Below are 22,169 nucleotides of genomic sequence, written 5' to 3'. Positions count from 1 at the left end.
CTCGGCCTCCAGAGCGAGGGCAGCCAGTGGCCCCCCCCATCCCCCCTGGATGCTGGAGGTCACCCTGGACTTGCTCCTGCACGGCCAGAGCAGCACTGCCACCCTGTGCTGGGGGCTGGTCTGCCCCGCAGGGGCCCTGCCAGTCCCTGACCCTATGCTGGAGAGCCTCCTTGGTGCAGCTGGCGGAGAGCCCGACTCCAAGGAGAGCTTGCTCCTGGCAGGAACCCAGGCCAGTGTGGAAAAGAGACTGACACCTCCTGGCATGGCCCCTGCAGCCCCCAACCTGCCCACGGCTGAGATGCTCCCAGTGGCAGCTCCCCGTCTCACCTCACCGCAGGGCCATGGTGCAGTGGGGATAGCCCCGGTGCTGCCAGCCAGCTCCCCCGAGCCCCCCACGCCCTTTCGCATCAAGTGCTCGCCGAGCCCAGCACTGGTGTGGCCGTGCCTCGGCACGACAGCGAGCCTGGCGATACAGAGCAGGGCGACGGGCAGCCCTGGCCCCCTGGCCCCGGAGAAGAACGGTGAGGTGCCCACGTTGCTGCTGGACTCTGCCCTCCTCCCTAGCACCCACCCAGCCGGGCAAGCCGGACCCTTGCCATGGTTCCCAGCCCCGTCCTCAGGCCGGGTGGGTTGCAGAGCTGCAGCAGCCCTCCCCAGGCAGCAGCTTCTTTGCTGTGGACAAGCTGACCAAAACCCACATTTTTCCAAGAGAAAAGCCCATTTGCTTTTCCTGCCTGTTCCAGCTCCCACACTGGGGCAGCCATGCCCTGCCCTGCCCTGCTCCCACCGGCCGCTGCAGCACATGGAGGAGGCTGGGGGGAAAGGCCAAATCCTGCAGGGTTAAGCTTTTGGGAGGTTGCGGTACAGTTGGCAGGGAGCGGGCCTGGGGTCTGCTTTCAGCATCGCCGACCCATCCCGGCAGCCTGGCATCCTGAAGCGGCTGGGCCGGGAGGCCCACGCAGCAATGGCAGGGGCAGTGGTGGGAGAGAAAGGGCAGGAGCAGGCGGTTCCCCGCAGCTCCACGTCCCCTTGCTGGCTCTAATGCGTTTCTCTGCTCTGCTCAGGCAGCCCTTCGGCACCAGAGGTGTCCCAGCCCAGCCTGTGGGGCCATGTCGGCACAGCCGGGGAGTGGTGGGAGAAGCAGAGCCAGCTGCAGACAGCGATCCTGGAGCTGCAGAAGGAGACCCTGCAGCTGTAGGAGAAGATCTTGCTGGAGAAGGAGAAGCTCCTCCTGGAAATCATCAGACTCCACATGGAGCTGGGCACCTGACAGTCCTCTGCAGGCGCTGGGGCAGCCCAGGGCCATGGTCCCCACTGCGGGGATGGGGATAGCCTGCTCGCCCTGGGGATGGTCACTGGCTGCCCACCTGCAGCCAGGGTCCCACGGGATGAGGCTGGGACAGCAGTGCCGTAAGCTGCCCTCTCCTTCTCACCTTGTTTCCCAGACCCAGGGCTGTGCCCACCTTTGGCTCCCTGCTGCCTGCCTGCACGCCCTCGGCCAGCCCAGCGAGAGCCAGCCCCGGCACGGCGTGTCATCCTGCCACAGGAGCCTCATCCTGCCAAGGCTAGGGTTTGGATGGGTGCGGGCACGGCCACCCTCCGCTGCCACCCACTTCTCCTCCGGCCCCTTCACTCCCATTTCCCTGGGGGTGTTTAACAGCTCGGAGCTCCCCGGGTGTCTCGGCCGCAGCAGCGTGGGGCTCGGGCACCGCCGGTTGCTGCGGGCAGGCGTGTCTGAATAAAGGTGATCTCTGTGGGACAAGCACCTAGTGCTGTGCCTGGCAGGGGTGGGACTGAAGTCACCCAGGGGGTGGTTTTGGGGGTGCAGGCAGGTGCTGAGGCCACCAGCACAGTGTCTCGGCTGTGGGTACCACCAGCAAGGCTGGACCGGGGACCTCACCAGCGAGGTCACGTCATGCTGGGTGAGGAGTGGGGAATGGCACCAGTGCAGCCCAGCATCGCCTAGCCCGGCCCCGCTCCCTCCAGTGGGGGCTGCCGAGCCCCGCGGCTGGACCCAGGCACCCACCAGCATCATCGCCCACATGCAGACTTTGGGTGCCTACATTTAATTTGTCTCTGCAAACCACAGCACGCAGCTGAGCCACCCTTCACGCCTCGCCCAACAGCTCACTGCAGTCGGGCCGGCCCGAACGCAGAGAGGGAGGATGCTATCTCCATCCTCATGTTGCTCTCCAATGGCAGCTCGTTGCATGGCGTGATGTCACGGCTGAGCATGACATCATCACGTCATCCTCCCATGTCACCACCGCATCATCTTCTCACCCAGGTTTAACCTCAGTGTGATGTTCTTCCACCATTAATCACCATACTTTAGCAATTCCCTTATTTTTAATCTTTATAAGCAGCGTTTTCTTCCCATTCTTCAACAAAATACTTAACGGAAAATGCAGGGAGTCAGCTCCAAGGGCGAGCAGCAAGCCTGCAGAAGGGTGAAATTATAAAAGACACCACGTTTTTATTTCATCCCCCGACTCCCCAGCAAGGAGCAGTGGCACGGGGAGGCTCAGCTCACCTTCCCAGGGGGATGCTACACGAAGATGAGAGCCGGCGGGGGGCAGACACAACCCTCCTCCAGCCCTTCCTGCACCCACGAGCCCTGGCACCCCGCCATGGAGGCGGCCACCCAAAACGTCCTGGAAGGGAAAGCCGGTGAAAGCTAGGGCACAGCGTTAAAAAGTAAATATAATTTTTAAAAATTATATACAGTTATATATATAATATATATAATCATATATATATAACAACATATATTGGCAGTTGGACTAGATGATCACCGTAGGTCCCTTCCAACTGAAATATTCTATTCTATATAAATATATTTATTTTTATATTATATATTATCGATTTATAGTACATATTATTGATTTATATTATAATACTATGGTATATTATAATATTATCCTATAATATTATGGCATATTACAATATTATCTTATAATATTGTGCATATTATAATATAATATTAGTTTTATATATAAATATATTATATTTAGAATTAAGAATATAAAAGGAAGATGCCTTAGGGGCACGGAGAGATGCTCCTCCATGGGGGGAGCGCCCCTTCGGAGGCGCAACGCGCCCTAAGGGCGCGTTGCGCCTCCGAAGGGGCGCCCCCCCCCAAATCACCACCTACCTGGCTCCTTGCAGCCCGTGTCCAGTGCAATGGGGGTGGCGGTGGGACGCGTCCCCCCGGCACTCGACACACACCCGCTTGTCCCGGTGCAGCCGGCGGCTCCAGGCCTGCCCGCGGCAGGGGGGCCCTACCTGCGTCAGGCGGAAATAGCCGCAGTAGCTGGGGAGGGGGGAGCTGGGGAGGGGCGAAAATGGGGGGGGGGAAGTGAGAAAATGGTGGTTGGAGGGTAGGGCATGAGGTTGTGGTGTTTTCTCGATGGATGGGGGTGTAAAGGGACCATGGGTTTGGGGGTGCAAAGGGGCCGTGGTTGGGGGGAGGGAAAGGATAATGGCTCGGGGGGGGGTGCAAAGGGGCCATGGTTTCGTTGGGGGGTGCAAAGGGACCATGGTTTGGAGGGGGGGGGAGAAGGGGCCACGGCTTTTGGGGGTGCAAAGGGGCCATGGCTTTGTAGGGGGCTGCACAGGGACCATGGTTTGGGGGGTGGGAAGGGTAATGGCTCTAGGGGGGGTGCAAAGAGGCCATAGTTTTGTAGGGGGGTGAAAAGGGGCCATGGTTTGGGGGGGGATAATGGCTCTGGGGGGGTTGCAAAGGGGCCATGGCTCTAGGAGGGGGTGCAAAGGGGCCATGGTTTGGGGAGTGGGGGAAAAGGTAATGGCTCTGGCGGGGTGCAAAGAGGCCATAGGTCTGGGGGGTGAAAAGGGGCCATGGTTGGGGGGGGATAATGGCTCTGGGGGGGTTGCAAAGGGGCCATGGCTCTAGGAGGGAGTGCAAAGGGGCCATGGTTTTGGGGGGTGGGGGTTGTGCAGAGGCCATGGCTCCAGGTGGGGTGCAAAGGGGCCACGGCTCTAGAACGGGGTGCAGAAGGACCATGGCTTTGTATAGGGGTGCAGAGGGGCCATGGCTGTGGCAGGGGGGGTGCAGAGGGGCCCCAGCCCCACACCCACCTGGATGGCTCCTCCAGCAGCAGCAGCCCAGCTCTTCGCCAGGGATCCCTGAAGTCCCGGCTGAAGGAGTCAGGTAATATCTTGGCCACCTCTGGCAGAAGAGCAGCCGGGGACACACACAGACGGTTAAAGACGCCCCGGGACAGGCAGGGGGGACGGCAGCACCAGGAGACGGTCACGCATGAGGGAGGTGGGCATCCCCGTGGGACCCACATTACCTTTGGCCGTCCCGCAGGTCGGGTGCTCCCCCAGGCAGCCGCGGCGCTGCTTGAGGTCGGGACAGGGCTCCCCTCCGTGCCGGGGCGGGACGGTGACCTGGCGGCTGCGGGCCTTGCTGCCGACCCCGCACGGGGAGCTGCACCCGCTCCATGGCCCCCAGGGCCCCACCGCGCAGCCCACTGCTGCCAGCGGGCCAGGGGAGCAGGCAGGATGGAGGAGGGAAAAGAGAGCTTCAATAGCATGAAAAATGGAAGGAGAGAAGGGGAGATGCAGCACGGGGAGAGGGGAGGCAGGAGAAGGGGCAGGGTGACCCCGGCGGCCCCTCTCCCCCAACCCCCGGGCAGAGGCTGCCCTGCCAGCCGCCGGCGCGGTGGCATTGTGCACCGCTTCCGCAGGCCTTTATCCCCGCGCCGCTGCCGCAGCTCTGCATCGCGCTGAGCTGGGACCCCGCTAATATCCTGGAGATTAGGGAGGGCTGACTGCTGCAATTGTCCAGGGGGCCGCGGCCGGCGCCTGTCCGGGTTTGGGTCCCCAGGGTGGGCTGGCCCTGCACCCCCCAAGCCCACACTCTGTTTGTCACCCCCAGCGCAGCCACCGGCCCCAGTTCCCGTGCCCCCGTGCAAGGCACCGCCCGCAGCAGTGGCAGGGGTTGATGCCAGGGTTCATCCCACCCAGGTCCCACACTGACAGCTCTGAGGCTTGCAAGGACAGCGCTACTGTCATCCCGTAATTCTCAGCTGCAGACCAGAGGCCACCCCTGCGGGCTCTCTCACTGCACAGAGAGCAGCCAGACATTCAGCGTGGAAAAAAGCAGAAAATTGGGATATTGCTCCAAATCCAGCTCAGCTGGCATCCCCAGACACCTCCTGTTACCACTCAAAGTATGGGGCTAACAGATAATAGCAAACACTTGCCACCACAAGCAGCAGCCCAGGCTGGCACCCCCAGCCCTGGGGCTCCCCCCCGAGCAGGGGGCCCAGCCGGTGCCATCCCGTCCCAATACTCACCGGCGCGGCGGCACACGGCATGGTAGTCCTCACAGCAGTCACCTGTCCTCTCGCAGTATGAGTCACAGTAGCAGCGAGCCCGGCGGGCGCCTGGGGCCCAGCAGGCGTTGTTCCTGCCCGGGCAGCACTGGTGCCAGCAGCCACCCATGGCACCCACCAGGTAGCCGGCGGCCAGCAGCCAGCCCCCGCAGAGCAGCAGGCCCCACATGGTGCCAGGTCCCCACCAAACACCGAATGACAGCTTTCCCCTCACGCCAGCAAACGCTGGGCGAGCAGTGAGGGCTGGAGCCCCGGCTGCACCGCCCCTGGGCTGGGCGGGGGGACAAAGCCCGTTCCCTTCTGCTCCACCGACCCTTGCTGTCCCGGCTCTTCACTCTGCGGCCGGGACGAGGAATTAATAAAATTAACCGGGATGGTTAATAAAACGCTGTGCATGGGACAATGCAACACCGGAGCTGCCCGGGAGCAGCTGTGAAGGGGCACTGCTGGGTTGAAGCTGATGCTCCCCCCGGGAGCGCCAGCTCGGCCTCAGAGGGCAGCAGGACTGGGGTGCAATGGGGGACCCCATCCCCAATCCCCACCCGCACTGCAGGAGCCACTTGCCGCCCACTCAGCACTGCCTGGACGCCAACACAGCTGCTAAAGCCAGACTGATTTTATTCAAATTGCGAATGTAAAACAGAATAATAAAAAAGAAAAAAAACAAAACCAACCCAACCCTCACTGGCTTCAGAGCAGAAAGCCACAGGTAAACCGCGCCCGGGCTTTCCTTCTCCTCCTTCGCCCTCCCATGTTAAGGCTGCGTTTGTCACTGGTGACAGGAGGGAGGAGGGACGGGGCGAGCCCCAGTTCCTGCGACCCCCCAGCTCCTTTGCGGGAAGTTTGGCACAAATCTGGCGGGGCTGAGCCCGGTGCAGGGCAGGGCAGGACTCTGGCCCCATGGCCACGGGTGTTAGTGGGTCAGCGTGAAGCTCCGAAAGCTACGGGATTACCTACAGGGCCACAGCGAGGTAAGGGCAGATGGGAGGAATGTGGCAGAAGAAGGGGTTTGCACCCCTGGCCAAGGGGCCAAGTCTGTGGCACAGTGCTGCGCCTCCCCGCCCCGGCTTGCGCACGCATCTTGACTGTAAACGGCAAGTGATGGGGGCACCCGGCTCACCCCAATCCCGGCCCCGTGGCGAGGAGAACTAAAGGCCTGGCTGTATGTGCAATTTTGGGCAGAGCCTGCTCAGCAGCCCGGGGCTGAGTGGGACCTGGGGGCCAGGATGGTGCACCCCGGGGGGGTCTCGGGTGCTGGCACGGAGGAGGGAGGAGGGAGCCTGGGGCTGCGCCTGTGGGTCACTGACCTGCCGTCCCAGGGGGTGCAGGGCTGGTGGGACTCCCAGAGCCACTGAGACCCGTTGCATCGCTCCCAGCCTCCGCCAGCTGCGATGCCTGGTGCACAGCTTGGCCATTGCACCCACATGGCTCCAGGGGGCTCTCAGCACCCCCAAAAAGTGCTGGCCCCTGGGCAACCGGCAGCTCCTGGCTGCTGGAGGCCCTGGGGGTGCAGGGCCACCGTCCCGGGGGACACCTCACCCTGGATAACCTTGCAGGTGATGCAGGTCCAGGGGGAAGTGTCACCAGGGGATCAGAGCGGGCATAACCGGAATGCTGGGGGTGTGGATGCTGGGATGCTGCTCCCTCCCTGCTCCTTTCAGCACACAACTGATAATTTAACCTGCTCCAGAGCCTGTTCCTAAACATAAAGGTGGCCGGGTTTGGGGGGAGGGTGTGCGCGTGGGGCAGACTTGGCCCCGGGCAGTGCCGGCGGGCAGCTGCGGGCTTGGTCACGGCTCTCCAGCTGCAGCCCCGCGGGGCGAGGGGGGGGGGGGCTGCCCCGGCCCGCCTCCCTCAGTCTGTTTTCCACACCTTGTTGAGGAACTTGACCACCTCGTCATAGATGACGAAGACGATGGCCACGTCGAGGCAGACGCGGCCCAGGCGAGGCACCGTGCCCTTGTAAAACCTGCCGGGGACAGAGGGGGTCATGGGCCTGGGCTCCACTCGCAGCCTCCTCCCCATCCATCCTCCCCCCCCCCCCCGGCTGCCCCCCGTGTCCCCCACTGGGGGACTGACCCCACTGCCGCCCCTCGCCCGCCCCCACCGCAGGGCTTACGCCAGGGGCCCTTCGTATTTCATGATCTGGTAGGCGCAGTCCCAGGTGCTCTTGTACTTGTGTGCTTCCAGCCCCTGTGGGATGGGAAAGCAGGGTCAGAGGCCGGAGCCAGGGGTGCATCCCGGGAGGATTTCATGGGGGAGGCAGAGAGCTGGGGGTGCGCCAGGAGGAACCGATCCCCCTTTGCTCCTGCGGGCCACCAAACCTGGCAGGGACATCCCCACTTCTGTGCAAACACTTCCCAGCACCCCCACCGCCCGGCTGCGAGGAGGCAGAGAATCTCAGGCATCTCCCAAACCTTGCCTGGTGTCCGGCGCCTGCCCCCGGGGGCTGCAGGAAACGGCTCCCAAACAGCGCGTGACCCCAGCCCACCGCAGGCAGAGCAGTCCCACACCGTGCCCCGGTGCCGTACCTGCATCCTGGTCTTCACCACGTCCAAGGGGGTGTTGCCAAAGACGCTCGCAGCTCCGGCGAGGGCTCCAAACACCCCCGTGACGAAGGGGTTGATGACCTTGTTGGGATTGTCCCCTGAGAAGGAGGAGTGGTTGAGGGCAGAGTGGTGGTGTGGGGATGAAGCACGGCATCCCCGAGGAAGTCTGCAAGGAAGGTCCCAGGTCTGGCTGCTCATGGTCAGGGTTTGTGCCATGCTGAGCTGGGGACTGGGGCGTTTGGAGAGGACTGTCCAGCAGCACCAGCTCCGCAGAGCCCACACAGCACTGAGGGGCTCAGGGTGGGGGTGAAGGTGACGCTCCAGCACCAGGACCCTTCAGCCCCACAAGCTGGGGCCCCCCTGCCCTGGCTTTCATCTTCCTCCATCATGAGAGGCTGAGCCATGAGAAGCGGAGGGTGTGCTGATGGAAAGTCCAAGCCCAGCTCCTGAGGATGGGCTGAGGGAGCCAGTGGTGCAGCCAGGGTGGCCTGGGGGGATGGGGACACCGTACCTTTGTACCAGTTCTTGAGGGAGGTCATGACGAAGAAGCGGATGGCCTGGTTCGATCCTTGCTTGAGGACGGTTGCGGTTAAGCCCTGGTAGGTCCCCTTCAGTCCTGCAGCATGAGAGGGCATTGGAGGGGAGCACCAGCCTCACCCAGGCAGAGAAAAACCTCCCCAGGCCGCCAGTCCCAGCCTGGACCCGTCCCCCACCTCCCATCCCGTCCCCGCAGCGTGGGAGTACCCAGGGTGTCAGGGTATCACTTCCCCAGGACTCACCCTGTTCCCGAACGATCTCCCTGACGCCGTGGAAGAAGCCGCGGTATTTGGGCTTGGGGGAGCACTGGTCATGGATAAACTTCACCTGCGGGGAGAATGACACGCTCGTCCTGGCCAAGATGAGGGGAGATGTGATGGCCCCAAAGGGCTGCCGGCCACCTCTCGCCTTGCTTCAGGGACAGTCCCGAGATCAGAGCTGACCCACGTGGCCAGGCAACGCCAGGTGGGACCATGGGGGAAGCCTGCACCCACAGCCAGCAGTGCATTTTGCAGAGGAAAACCTAGGAAACTGCCTCTGCAAGCAATTGCATGGGTTTTACAGTACTAAAATGGGTGACGGGATGGCTCCTGGGTGGGGGGCTCCTCCCCGGAGCAGGGAAGGGGCCACAGCTGCTGGACCTGACCTCTCCATGGGGCTTTCCAGCATCAGCTCCTCCCCTACAAAACCAGCCCAAGAAAACCCACACGGCGCTCAGGTCCCCAAAAGCCAGGAATCCCTGGCTCTCACTCCCTCCCGACCCGGCCCGGGGAGGGGTGTCGGGGCGGGGGGATGCTGGCGGCTGCCTCCCACCCACCTTTATGGTCTCCATGGGGCAGACCACCACCACAGCCTCGGCCACGCCGGCGCCCAGCCCGCAGACGAGGCCCCGCGTGCTGTCCAGCCGTCCCTGCTCATCTCTCATCTGGTTGCTGAGGAACTCGAACATCCCAAACCTGCAAAGGAGCCACCATGCCAACCCCTGGGCACCCGGCCAGGGGGCTGCACCCCCTGCTCTGGGTCTGTCTCTGGGAACAGCCGCGCATCCTCTGAGAGGACCCTCCCCATCTGGGAAAGCAGCCAGCTTTGGCAAAGTGCTGCTGGGGACACCGAGGGCAAACCCACCCCCCCCCGTCTGCTGCTGCTCTGGGTCCCCCCCAACTCACCCCATGCCATGGGGGACACCTACCTGACAGCAGCCTTCGGGATGGAGCCGTACACCAGCGAGCTGAGCCCCCGGTACAGCCCCCGGATGCCATGGTCGTGGACAGTCTGCTTCACACAGTCCCCTGCAGCAGAGCACAGTGGTGCCATCGTCACCTGCCACACTGAGGGCCACTGTGCCACCCTCACTGCCCGCCCCACCAAAGCCTGCTCACCCCCCCAGCTCCAACCAGGCTCCCTGGGAGCCTCCGAATCCAGCCGGCGGGTTGGAGCAGGGCAGCGGGCGCACGCTCACCAATGCCCTTGTAGCGGGGAGGGTTTGCCTTCTCGTCCAGCTGCAGCTGCGTCTTCACATACTCGGTGGGGAATGTGATGCAGATCTCGATCCCTCCGGCCAGGCCACCTGGTGGGAGAGGAGGGGACGCTGGGGCCGGGAGCAGCACCGTGCCTGTCCAGCACCGCGTGGCTGCTGCCAGCTCCACGACGGCTGAGCCTGGCGACCTCTGGCAGCCAGGTCTGGGCTGGGACACAGCGTCCCTGTCCTCTCCAAACCCCTGGGGAGTTCACATGGCAGCAGGGCCCTGCGCCAACCTGGCACCCTGCACAGGCATCACCGCCTGGCCATGGCAAGAGCTGGCAAGGGGATCGACCAAAGGGGTGGGAAAACCAGGCAAAACACCACACCCATGGCTGCTGTTTCAGTGTCGTTTCCCCCTCAAAGACACCTCTTCCCCTCCGGAGCCCCGCACCCCACAGATGAGCTGTCAGCACAGGGATTTATAAACCCGACGGAGCCCAACAGTGCTGCAGAAGGCTCAGCACCACTCACCCAGCGCCGGCAGAAGCCCATTTGCAGACCTGGCCGTGCCAGCACAAAAGCGCAATTATCATCAAGCCCGTCCAGCCGCCCTGGGCTCACACAGCGGCGGCTGCTGGGCGCTGATTACACCGCCTGAAGCCTTTCCCGCCACAGCCTGGGGATGTGCCGGCACCCCGGCAGTGAGTGACGCCGGCTCTCGGTGGTTGGGCTTCCCTTGGCTCGCTTGAAGCACCTGCAGCCGGCTCTGCCACGAGCTGCCCGGGGGCAGCAAAGCCGACCCCGGCTGGGCTGGAGGTCCCTGGGAGCTGGGCTCACCCCCGGCTGGCCAGCTAACAACCGCACAGCTCGTTTCCTTGCATCAAAGCGCAGCCGGGTCCTGCCGAGCAGCGGGAGCTCTTTGTGCTGGTGCAAGGAGGAAGCACGGGGCTGAGCCGAGCTCCCCCGCGCCTCGCAGGGGCAAACCCCGCTGCAGCCCAGGCCAGGGCACGAGCTGGCACTGTGGCAAAGCCCCCGACCAGCAGCCTCCTTGGGACCGGGCACTACACTGTGCAATGCTGGAGAGCCCTGGGACGCTGCCGCTGGGCACTCACCAGAGCAGCCCCCAAAGGCCTCTTGGCTCCTTGCCTGGGGAGGGTGACTTCAGGGTGACCCCAGCCCACAGGACACGGCATGGCGCAGTCGGGTCGGCTGCCAGCTCTCAGTCTCCCTCACCACCTCCGCTGGCCCCTCCAGCCTGGCCGTGTCCTCAGTGTGACTCAGCAGCTCTGCGGCTCCCGCCACAGCCACCCCTGGCACACAGCCTTGCCGGCACAGCCCCACCACGGCCCGGGGGGAATGCGCTGCCATCACAAGAAGGGCCAGCGCAGGGGCTGGGTGCAGTGGTGAGTTATCCTGCTCTGCAGCCAAGCACAGGCCCGGTACCACACGGCAGAGCACAGCTCTGCTTATCAGCACCCTCCAAAGTACCCTGAAAGGGGATGCTGATAGGGGACACCGTGGCCCCCAGGATGGGGAGCCGGGCCATGGCTGCTCCCCGTGACAGCAGCAGGCAGCCCCAGCTCCTTGGACATGGGGAGTTTCTCATATAGTCTTATTTCTTCTGTATGGCCTCCAAATTTACAAGAGACGCCCTTAATCTCTCTGGTGCTCCCTCCAGCTCCCTTCTGCAGAGTGCCACTGGCGAAGCCGCTCACCCAGTGCGGGGATGTCCCGGTGGGCAGGCTGGCATCCCCTGGGGCACCGCTGCCTTCTCTCAGCCGTGTCCTTCTGGAGAGAAAGGAAAGCAGCCTCACTGCACTCCTTCCAGCAGCTGGGTAGCACCCACCTTAAAACAGCTTTATCCTATTTTTTTTCCCCCAGCCACAAGAAGCAGCGGGCTGCGCTCGTCCTCCCCGAGGTAGCCAAGAAGCCGTGCCAGGGCTCAGCACAGCCTGTGACGACAGGAAAGCCCAGCCCCACATCCCAACAGTATCCCCCTCCTCCTGCAGGCACAGCGGGATGGGGACACCATGGCACTGAGTGCTGGTCCCCCATTCCCAGGGCAGGACCCACCAGCCCAGCCTGGCAGCATCCCGGCCTTGCGGGGTGCTGGGGACGGGGCGCAAGGCCAGCCCGGCTCCGCCACAGCACAAAAAGGCTCCTTGTTTCCCCCTGCGTTCCCAGGAGAGGCCGGAGTTGCTCAGCCCAGGCCAGGCGGGCGCCTCCTGGGAGGTGGTGATGGGCAACCACCACCAGCCTTTACGCCTCCGCGGCACCCTGTGCTTCAGCAGCGTGGGAGGAAGTCGCTGGCAGCCACAGCAAAGCCGGCTCACACCACCACGGCCAGCCGCTGGCTCTCACCCAGGGCAGCACGGGAGGACAGCCACCATCCCTAGGGTCTCCAGAGCTCTCCTGCTGCCCCTCAACCCTCTCCCATCCTTGGCACATCCATCAGAGGTGGCAGACGCTGCCGGTCCCATGGCACAGGGCTTGCCAAGCACTGCAATTTCTGCTGCAAAGCCAAACAGCTCCTGCAGGAGCAGCTGGCAGGTCCCCGGTGAGCAGTGTGATGAGGAGCAGTGTCCTTCAGCTGGGTGTAACAGTCCCCGAAGGGCCCAGCACCAGCTGGCACCTCTCTGCACTGCTACACACCGCTGTGCCACCAGCCCCGCTGCCACCACAGCCACATGAACGCCCCAGGTGCTGCCAAGGCCACTTCCCTCCCACCTCCTGTGCTGCAGTCCTGGAGTGCTGGACATTTTAAAAGCCGTAAATGTTCCCACACAGTTCCCCAGCACCAGCTGCTGCCCCAGCACCCCCGGGAGCTGGGCAGCAGGGAAACACCTGGGACAAGCACCAGTCCAGGGGCAGCCACATCAAATGGCACAGGGAGGGATGCCGCACCTCCTGCAACCTGCCCTCGGCCTCAGCAGCCTCCAGGATTAAGGACGTTTGTCCATGAGGGGGAGGCAGGGAGGCTCTGCCTGGCATCCTGTGGGCAAAGCCACATCCACAGGCATCCTAGAGCCTGTGAGGTGCCCCAGCAAAGGGACAGCGTGCCCCTCTTGGGAATCGGCAGCCTCTGGGGCACTGGGGCCGCCCGAGCCAAGAAAGGAGGAAGAAGGTCCCGCGGCAAACCAGGGAGCTGGATGTAAAAAGTGTCCCCATCCCAGAGCCACAAGAGCGGCTGCCTCCCTGGCACACAGCAGCACACACACCGCCCCAGCTGCGGCAGGGGACACCCCAGGGCTTGCACAGAGTGGCAGGGGCATGGCTGGACACCGGTGCCCTGATCACCTCTGTCACTGCTCACTGGGGACAGATGAGGGGAGGGGAGCCGGCCCAAAGGCTGCCCTGCCACTGCACATCTCCAAGACTCCTCCGGCAGCTGCACACACACAAATCACAGGGTGAGGGAACAGGTCTGTTCAGGGAAACGCACCCAGAGGAGGATCTTTTCCCTCGCCCTGATCAGGGATGTGTGCTGCCTGCACTGGCAGGTCCCCTCCCTGCCCCCCGGTGTTGCTCTGGCCCCAAATCCCCTGGGAAGGGGCACCCAGCAGGGACTCCAGACGCACTCCATGACTTGGGGCAATTTTTTCCTGTTTTCCTCTGCCTGCAGAGAGACAGGGTGGCACAAACCTCCCACCTGCAGCCCCCTCCCTCCCAGGAAGCAAGATCCATCAGAAGTCCGACTCTGCTATTGAGCGTCCTCTCCTCATGCCGTTTTATTCCAGTGGAAATCTTATTCTATGCAAATAAATCACCCCACTGCCCATGAGCAGCAGCTCCTTCCAAACCCTGCTCCCTCGCCAGGGCTTTGCAACCTGTTTACCCGGACTTTAACCGGCAGCTCCAGCTCTTGCAACACTGCAGAGTCAGCAGGAACAGCTGGCAGTGAGCACTCAGGAGGTGAAAGACCAAGCAGGGCAGCCCGGATGCCAAGCCAAGACTCTCGGCTATTAGCTGGATGCAGTGGAGCCAGAGGAGAGAGGACGTCCTTCAGGGAAGGTCACTCTGCCCAGCCCCAGAGAAGGTGCTGCCAGCGGGGGGATCCCACTCCCGGCACCAGGAATGGCTCTCTGCCTGCATCAAGCCTGCAAGCGCCTCAGCTGCCAGCAATCCTGACGCCGCAGGCCCAGCGAGGAAGGGAGAGAAGGGAAAAATACCTGTTTGTCAGCCACTTGGCATGGTTTTCCCAGAAAAAGTTTAGCTCTCCTTTGTGGAGGGGCCAACAGAGTTATTCGAGGACACAGCCGCAGCCCTTGGGCATGGCTGGGGAGAGTTGGCAGGAAGGAGAAGAGGGTTTTTGGGGACAGCAGGAGGCTGCTGCCCCTGCGATGCTCACGCAGTGCATGATGGCATTGGCGTGCGAAGGTTCAGCTAATGACCTCAAATCCCATTAGTGAGCAGCTTCTGGGGACACCACCAGCCACCACCCCCCGGCCAGCCCATCCTGGGGACCTCAGCTCTGGCACCCAGAACAGGGTGGGTGCCAAGGGCATGAGGATGCAGCCTCAATGGGGAAGATGAGCAGAGCCCCGGGGCCTGACACAAACCAAGGCAGCGCAGCCGGGGCTGGCACTGCCACCCCCTGCAAACCCCTACTCGGAGGCAAGTGCCCCAGCGAGCACCCACCGCCCTGTTTGGGAGCCACAGAGGGGCAGGAGGTGGCCCTCTGCCACTCCTGCAAGTGACTGTGCCTGCAAAAGCATCCTGCTCCTGTGGAGGGAGCAGCAGGTCTCTGGGCAGCTCTGATGAGAAGTGAGCACCTGGAGAGCAATTTCAGCCTCTCCATTTTAAGGGTAATTTCACATGCAGATACACAAGCACCTGATTTCCATACAAAAAGCTCCTTTTACTTCAGATCTGGCAGGATCCTTTCAGGCCAGAGGAAATTATTCCTAAGGGCCTGGAAGCAAAGCAGCAGAGCTCTCACAGGACCCATGCCTGAAGCTTGCCCCTCCTGCCAGCTGCACGGCTCAGGGCGGTGGGAAGGCACAAACAGGCTTCCAGCTCTTCTCCAGAGCATCAGCAAAAGCTGACCCCCACGTTCCCCCCTGTTTGGAGGGCACCCAGCCCACTTGCAGAAGGTGCAGGTGTACGGGGTGAGCTGAGCAGCCAAGATTTGTGACACAGACCACACACTGGAGGCACAGCAGGCAATCCTGCCTGCCTCCTGGATGCCCTGCTCATGGTTCCTACCCTCACAAGGGGACTTGGTGCCCTTCCCCATTAGCCAAGATAGCCTTCAGAGCTGGGGGATAAAAACCAAATAAATAAAAATAATCAAAGACCAGCAAGTTGCCAAAATCGGGGGGGGGGCAGAAATACCCACCTCCAGCTCATCACAGTTCTCTGCAGCACCCCGTCAGCAGCACAGACCTCTCTGCCTGCCTGCTCCCTAGGGATCAACCCCCTCTTGGCAGCCAACTGCTCTGCTCTTGAGCCATGCCATTAACATAACCCAGCTAAAGGCGGTAGTGGAGAAATCCTACCATGCCTGCAGTGGCGAAACGGGTTTAACCGGCTCCACCCTCCCCACACCGTCCCACCACAGGCCATCTTGTGAAACAGGCTCAGCGGCAGAGCCTGGCTCAAGGAGCAGGCAGGCGCCTCGCTGGGGACGGTGCTCTCCAGGAGAGCCGCCCTTTGGCAGGGCTGGCACCGCAGCCCTTGCCTGGGCACCTCCTCCTGCCGCGCACAGCCCTTCACCGCCCATCCGTAGCCCCATCCTTGGGGAAAACCAACACAGGGCTGCTCTTCGGGGAAAGGTCTCATTCAGCGCTGAGATCGGGGAGGGCTCTATGCACCAGATTGCCAGAGGATTACCTGCGTTTTGGTTAGAAGGGGAAAAACATGTCCTTGTGACAGGCCAGCCCTTCTCTGAGAGTGTCCATCGGCTGCGCTGGGGCCAGGGGCCCTGGAAGGTCTCCTATCTGTTAGGGGCAAGGCCGGTGGGGGACACGGAGGTTCAGCGTGTCCATCAGTAAATACACACATGGCTGCTTTCATCACAGGAGCACACTAAGGCCAGGCTGGCAAAAGTCTGATCCCCTCACCGGGGATACACAGAATGACAAACATGAAACGCGCCTCTCTGTACCCTGTGCCATCGGGTGGGTAAACAGCCCCGTGCAAACAGCACTGTAGATAATGCTGTAGATGGGATGGAGTAATTTGTCCCTAATCTTACTGGAACCGTCCTGCTTCAACAGGCCATCCTTTCACAACCCACTCGTTCCATCTCCTCTTTGCATTTACTTCTCAATGGGCCAATATTGCAATAAATCATTATTATATTTTAAACTTCTTGGCTGTGAGTATGATGGCAAAAGCCATTTCCCTTTGCTCGCAGCCACAGCATCACCTGCCTTTGGTGCTGACTCCACCTCTGGGGACTGTCAAGTCCACAGTCCCAGCTCAACTCACTGTCTCCCCGCTGCCCTGCGCACCCTCAGGCCCCGGCTCCACCGCCATGAGCTGGCTCCCAGCCAACCCATCACCCCGCTTCAGACACCTACTTTTTAAGTGTCCAAAAATCTTTCTAAGGACAGGCAACAGGGAGCCGACGTCAGAGCCCAGGGCTGCTGGACGCCTTCTCCAGCACAGCCCCACAGCTGGATAAAGGAGCCACTGCCGGGACTGAGGCTTCCCCGGGCACAGGCTCTGGTCCCCCGGCCACGAGCACAGGGGAATGACTGCTGTACCAGGCACTGGAGCACAGGGAGAGAGAATAGACGGCAAAAAATCAACCCCTGCTGTCAGGAGGTGACCTGAGACCTCAGGGCACAAGCATAGGGCCACCACCGCCCAGGCAGGAGCAGGGAGGCTGCATTGGCATGCACCGTACAAGGCCATCAGAGATAAGAGACGCTGCAACATCCCTGAGCTGTCAGCTCGCAGTGCTCATCGCCTCCAGGAAGATGGATGGCTCCTTCCGATCATTTACGTCAACGCAGAGAAAATGGTCGCCTGCAGAATGTCAAGCAGAGCATCAGACATGTGAAAATCTCGGAAACTCACATTTCAAAGCCCGGGGTTAACCCCAGATCACACTGAATTCATTCAGATCGAAGAAGCTGGGCACCCCGATGTGGTTTCCCAGTCCCGGGGCTGACAGCCTCCTCCCACCAGAAGCCTTAGGGCTGCTCTAGGTTTCTGCAGCAGCTGCAGTCCACGAGGGCTCACAGGCAGGCAAGGACGCACTTATGGCCAGTGTGCTCCTTTTGCCCCACTCCCCAAACAGACAACAGCCAGAAGAGGCAATCCCAGGGGAAACCACAGCCAGGCACGATGCACCAAGGGCCAGCAGACCTAGCAAGACTGGTTCCCTCCATGCTCACCAATCCTCCCCCATGGCTGTGTTCAGCCCATCACACAGCTCCCCCAGCTCAGCATCAAGGGGGGAACATCCCCTGCTCTGCTGTGAGCACCAGGCATCCATCTAAAAGCCAGGGAGCGTGCCGGACCATGGCCACTCCCAGCAGCACAACCTCCCTCCCACCCTCCCAAGAGGGCAATGGCCCTGGAAGCCCAGGTGGACTTGGGCCTTTTGGGAAAGGAGCCCTACTCTGCAAGAAGCAAGTCGCAGCTTTCACACCCAGTCCCTGACTCCTCTACTCTGTAGGTATAGCATTTCCTAAGAAAGATCATATCAAGAGATTAACAAAGAAGAGGAAATTGAAGCTCTAATTACTGCTTTGTTTCTCATGTGATCCTGGGCTCCCTGCTAAACGTGTGCTTCATGCCCTACCCTGCAGGCCCTTCTCTTTCTCCCTGCAGAGTCCCTCTCCCTCCTGCCCACGCTCCTCCTGGGACCTCGGTGCATGTCACTGCTATTTCCCAGCAGTACTCAATGTTTGCAGCAAACATCAGAGCAACAACCATGACCACTGCAAGCTCTTTCCAAATCAAGCACCATGTAGGACAGCATCCAGGCGTCCTGCCTCCCTGACCAGGCAGGATTAGGTGTAGGCAGGAATAACAACTGTGCACCAGCCCCCGGGTGAGCAGAGGTACCATGCAAAGACCAAGGCAGCTGGGAGATTCTCTGTGGGAGGGAGCAGACCCCAGGCTTCAAAGCTGGCTAAAAACAGAGTAAGACTGTACTTAACTCTGGGCAGGGCAGGCAAAGCCTTTCATCAAACGGCTGCTGCTAACCAGAAGCAAAGTTCTCAGGAGGAGGGCAGGGGAGTGGGGCTTTGCCTGCAAAATGGTGAGGACCATTCGCGCTGGGCTCTAAATAGACCACTGCAAGCTGGCTTGAGCTGACCTAACAGCGCTGCGGTGCCTGAAAACCCACCAAGAAGCCCTCCGGAAAACACAGGGGCGACCATCTCTGCCAGCTCTGCAGTCAGTGCTCCTGCCTCACCGCATGCTGCCTTTATTTCGAGCTCCCCGCTTGGCCACCGCAGCAAGGCCCCATGCTGGGAGCTGCACAGTGGACCAGCAGCACCCGTCCCTGCAGGAGGCTGGCAGAAGGGACAGGAGCCCGGCGGGCTAAAGGGTTTGTTTGGAAACCACGGCACAGAAACTGAAAGCTGGCTGTGGGGAGGTTGGAGACACGGCTGGACTACCGGGTCTGCCTGCTAACAGGTTATTACCCAGCAGAAGAGACACGAGCTGGCCCTCAAACTAGCTCATGAGTTCACAAGAAAATTATGCCAGCTTTACAACAGGTAACTGAGCCAGCAGATGAGTTAGAAAGACACAGATAATATTCATTTCAGCAGAAAGTCTGCATATTTACCAGTCTTTTAACAAAGTTTAAGCTAAGCCACGTTATGACAAACCTTAGCGTCCTACAGCCAAGTCACTTCTGGCCCAGTACCAGGTCCCAGAAACCCACTTTGTACCATCAGTTCAGAACCTAGGAGGCTCTTCCCCTTGCAAAGGGGGTGTAGGGGTCGAACAGCAGCAGGGACCCACACCCACTCAGCTCTGCCCTTTCCAGAAGCCCAGTCTGTATGCAGCACCCCCAAGACCAAGTCCTAGTGGCAACACCCGCTCAACCGGCCAGGACGGCCAAGCTGCCTTCATGTGCTCAGGCCACACACAGGGACACAGCACTGGCCCAGCCTGTGTGGTCACAGCAAGGTGAAGTGCTGCCCTGGCACATAACAACTGCTTGGACAAACGAGAGCCCATTAGCAAATTAATTTTTAACTTTGCATTTGTCTGTCGTGACAACTGAAGGAGAAGAGCTCTTGGCAGCAAGAGCTTCACTTGCATCTCTTCAGAAAAGCCAGCCCCAGCCTGCTCAGGTCTGGGCAGCGTGAGGGAGCTGTGCCTCCCTGGCAGAGGATCTCAATTACACACAGGGTCTGGGAGCAGATATACATCCAGGGCAGGATGACGGCTGCTTATTTAACTCCACCAGCACAAGGCAGATGAAGCACAGCACAGTAAGGATGGTCCATCTTGAACACCTGCAGCTCTCCAGAAGGTTGACCTTTGGAGCACACACTCCTGTTGTGCAGGCAGATGTCAGATGAGAAACCCTGAGAGCATCAACAAACCCCTTAAAGTCAGCAGAGACAGCCATAAATAGCACTACATGTCCCCAGCAAGGGGCTAGAGGGCTGAGCAGACCGGGGCGCAGGGAGTTAACAGCAGCTTTCTCCCATTTATGTGGTTCTCTAATACAATTAGACACCACAGGGGCTTAGCTGGACTTCTGCCCATTAACCAATTACTCTGATTTGCTGCATGCGAGGAGAAGACTAGCATCTCAATAGGGTCCTTCTTCCACCTCTGCAGTCTCACGTGGACCCAGAAGGGCCCCTCCAAACAGGCGCACGTACAGCTTTGTGTTATGTTGCCCAAACTGAGCAAACCTGCCCAAACCTGGCAGAGGCCATATGCACCATGTCCCTTCCTTTACACCAGAACAGCTTCCAGGCACGCGCACGACAACTTTCCTGGCAGGAGAGAGCAGGGCAAGTCTGCTGCAGCCTCTTTCAGAGTATTCCAGTAAGCCATCTACAGCTGATGATCCCCGATTACGGACCTGCGCAAGGGCTATGAAAGTCTCCTGGTATGCTGGCCCAGGCAGTGACAACCTGATGCACCGCACATGGGCAGTGAGTTGGGAAAGACTGGGAAGGCTGGATGGGGAGCAAACTGCCTGTCTTTCCCATCCTAAGCTTAGATTAAATCCCATTTAAAATACCTCTAAATAAAATGGCATAAGAAGAGGCCTGAACTAACAACCCACTTTGAAGGGGTAGCAGCGCAAGTCTTCAGACCCCTGAGGAGCACAGAGCTCTGGAGGTGCCTGGCCTCACCGAAGGTCTCATCTGAATGAGAAGGAACCCTCTTGTTTGGCCACGGCTGCCTCCTCCTCATGCCCCAGCCCTTTGGCCAGGCAGCCCGGGTGACCGCACAGACCCCTCCCGGCAATGTGACACTGGGAGGCCTCGTCACCCTTTCCATGCTCCAGCGCTTGCATCCATTTCCCACAGCGCTGCTGTCTCTGGCAGTTCTCTAGAGGTGCACGATGGGAGGCCGACCACCGAGGCAGGGGCCAGTGCTGGCGGGCAGAGCCGGAGCAGCAAGGGCTCGGCCCCCTGCACCCAGCCGGAGGGCAGGTAGACCCTCGCTCCTGGGTCCCTGCTACAGGAGGCTGGAGCTCTGCCCTCAGAGGGGAGCGGAGAGTTGAACAGATGAACAAAGGCACAATCGTAGGAGGGGGAATTGGCTGGAAAACACAAAAGCTCTAAACATGCCAATCGTGTCGAGGCCGCGATGGCTCATTTCAAAGGGAAGACACTAATCTCCACTCTGGGAATTGTCCTGCGAGTGGCAGGAGAAACCAGGGAGCTAACGAACGGCTACAAAGGAGTTTAACAAGCCTGCGACTGTCTTGGACTCCATTCAGCTCAAAGCTCAAACCAGCCACAAGCAGGAGGAAGCGCGTTAACTCTGCAGTTACTGCTGCACTTAGAGCCTATTTGAATCCTATGGAAATGGTCAGAACTGGATGGGAAAACACGCCCTGATCCACGGGGATCGATGCTGAGACACAAAGGAGGGACCAAGAAGCTGTAAGAAGAGCTGTATCAAAGCAGTGTGCAAGACACGGCTGGAGCAGGAACGACCTGAGCACTGCTGCTTCAGCTTTCTCCCTTAACATCTTTGGGGGGTGCATAAAGAGGTCCCTTGCTGCTGCGTCTTCCATCAGTTCAACTCCCTCCTGCTAACATGAAAATCTACCCTGCTAAACAACGTGACTGCCACAAGCCCTGCGTTTACCCTACATTACTGTAGTAGGAACACCAACACCTTCCCAGCAAGGCCACAGGTAGCAGGAACAGCCTCACAGCGACGCTGCGACCCCGGCCAGGAGCAGCAGGAGCCCAGAGAACTGACGCCCGAGCTCGGGATGCGTCTGCTGGAGTTCTTTTGCTGCTGCCAAAGGGAAACCCCGGTTCGCCGCGGGCCACCTCCCCGGGGCTGACGGCTGCCAGGATGCAGTGAGAGAGGGGCGTTTTACGGACCGGCTCTAGGGCTGCTGGGCTTGCAGGGCGGGAGGACCCCCGGGCGGGATGGGCAGCGGGCGATCCCAGCAGGCAGGGTGGCAGCGACAGGGCGGCAGGGATGGAGCACCTGCGGGGAGCGCGCTGCCTCCCCCGGGGCGGGTCACGGCAGCCTCCGCCCAGCACGGATGCCCACGCTGGCAGCGGCGGCCGGGAGACCCCACCCGGGGGGAGCTCCGCGGCCGGGGGCGGGGGGGGGCGCGCTTACCTGCCAGGATGGCCTTGCCGGGGTGGGTGAGCTTGGCCTTGCCGGCGGGGGCGGCGGCGGCCAGGCGGCGGGGCGCGGCGGGGGCGGGCATGGCCGCGCTGCGCCGCGGCTCCTGCGCTGCCCGGCAGCGGCGGCGGCGGCCGGTGCCGTATTTCAGGGCCGCGCCCGCGGAGGGGCGGCCCCGGCGGCGTCACATCCTCACGCCGCGGGGCGGGGCGGAGCGGGGCGCGGCGGGGGGAGCATCCCGCGGCTCGGCCTGCGGGGAACGGCCTCCCGCCGGGGCGGGGGGCAAAGGACGGGAAGAGCAGCCGGCAGGCAGCGGAACTCGGCTTGTGCCCGGCTCGGGCTTCGCTAGCGCGAAAATGGTGAATTCTCACCCCGCTCCCAGAAATCTGTGGAAAAAACCCTCGGCGTGGGTACAAGGAGGAGATGTCAGCCCTGCCGGACACGGGCGTGAGTCACAGGGACTTGGCTAACGCTGCCTTCTCCCCTCTGAACAACAGCAAGCAA

General features: G+C 61.2%; 2 protein-coding genes across 2 annotated transcripts; both read right to left on the bottom strand.

The window, feature by feature from the left end:
- Positions 1-2,056: 2,056 nt before the first annotated feature.
- On the bottom strand, positions 2,057-5,532 carry LOC143167455 (somatomedin-B and thrombospondin type-1 domain-containing protein-like). The gene is made up of 6 exons (XM_076352901.1): positions 5,325-5,532; positions 4,317-4,499; positions 4,099-4,189; positions 3,155-3,328; positions 2,534-2,654; positions 2,057-2,440 (listed from the first exon to the last, which is right to left on the bottom strand). The coding sequence occupies exons 1-5, from the start codon at positions 5,530-5,532 to the stop codon at positions 2,549-2,551; spliced, it is 762 nt and encodes a 253-aa protein (XP_076209016.1). The 3' UTR covers positions 2,057-2,440; positions 2,534-2,548.
- Positions 5,533-5,964: 432 nt separating this feature from the next.
- Positions 5,965-21,750, bottom strand: SLC25A1 (solute carrier family 25 member 1). Its single transcript, XM_076352909.1, has 9 exons — positions 21,660-21,750; positions 9,909-10,016; positions 9,639-9,738; positions 9,267-9,405; positions 8,692-8,776; positions 8,424-8,528; positions 7,895-8,010; positions 7,483-7,556; positions 5,965-7,332 (listed from the first exon to the last, which is right to left on the bottom strand). The coding sequence occupies exons 1-9, from the start codon at positions 21,748-21,750 to the stop codon at positions 7,218-7,220; spliced, it is 933 nt and encodes a 310-aa protein (XP_076209024.1). The 3' UTR covers positions 5,965-7,217.
- Between the last annotated feature and the right edge of the window lie 419 nt (positions 21,751-22,169).

The sequence above is a fragment of the Aptenodytes patagonicus genome, chromosome 15 (assembly GCF_965638725.1).
Source record: "Aptenodytes patagonicus chromosome 15, bAptPat1.pri.cur, whole genome shotgun sequence".
NCBI lineage: Eukaryota > Metazoa > Chordata > Aves > Sphenisciformes > Spheniscidae > Aptenodytes > Aptenodytes patagonicus.
The sequence above is the reverse complement of the archived record's forward strand: the minus strand, read 5'-3'. Positions and strand labels throughout refer to the sequence as shown.

Coding starts and splice junctions, on each gene's coding strand:
- LOC143167455 (XM_076352901.1), bottom strand. CDS start 5,532: ATGTGGGGCCTGCTGCTCTGCGGGGGCTGGCTGCTGGCCGCCGGCTAC. Junction 4,500..5,324: donor TGCCGTGTGCCGCCGCGCCG/GTGAGTATTGGG, acceptor GCCCGCTGGCAG/CAGTGGGCTGCGCGGTGGGG. Junction 3,329..4,098: donor CTGCTGGAGGAGCCATCCAG/GTGGGTGTGGGG, acceptor GCCCCTCCCCAG/CTCCCCCCTCCCCAGCTACT.
- SLC25A1 (XM_076352909.1), bottom strand. CDS start 21,750: ATGCCCGCCCCCGCCGCGCCCCGCCGCCTGGCCGCCGCCGCCCCCGCC. Junction 10,017..21,659: donor CGGCAAGGCCATCCTGGCAG/GTAAGCGCGCCC, acceptor CTCTCCCACCAG/GTGGCCTGGCCGGAGGGATC. Junction 8,777..9,266: donor GCCCCATGGAGACCATAAAG/GTGGGTGGGAGG, acceptor TTCTCCCCGCAG/GTGAAGTTTATCCATGACCA.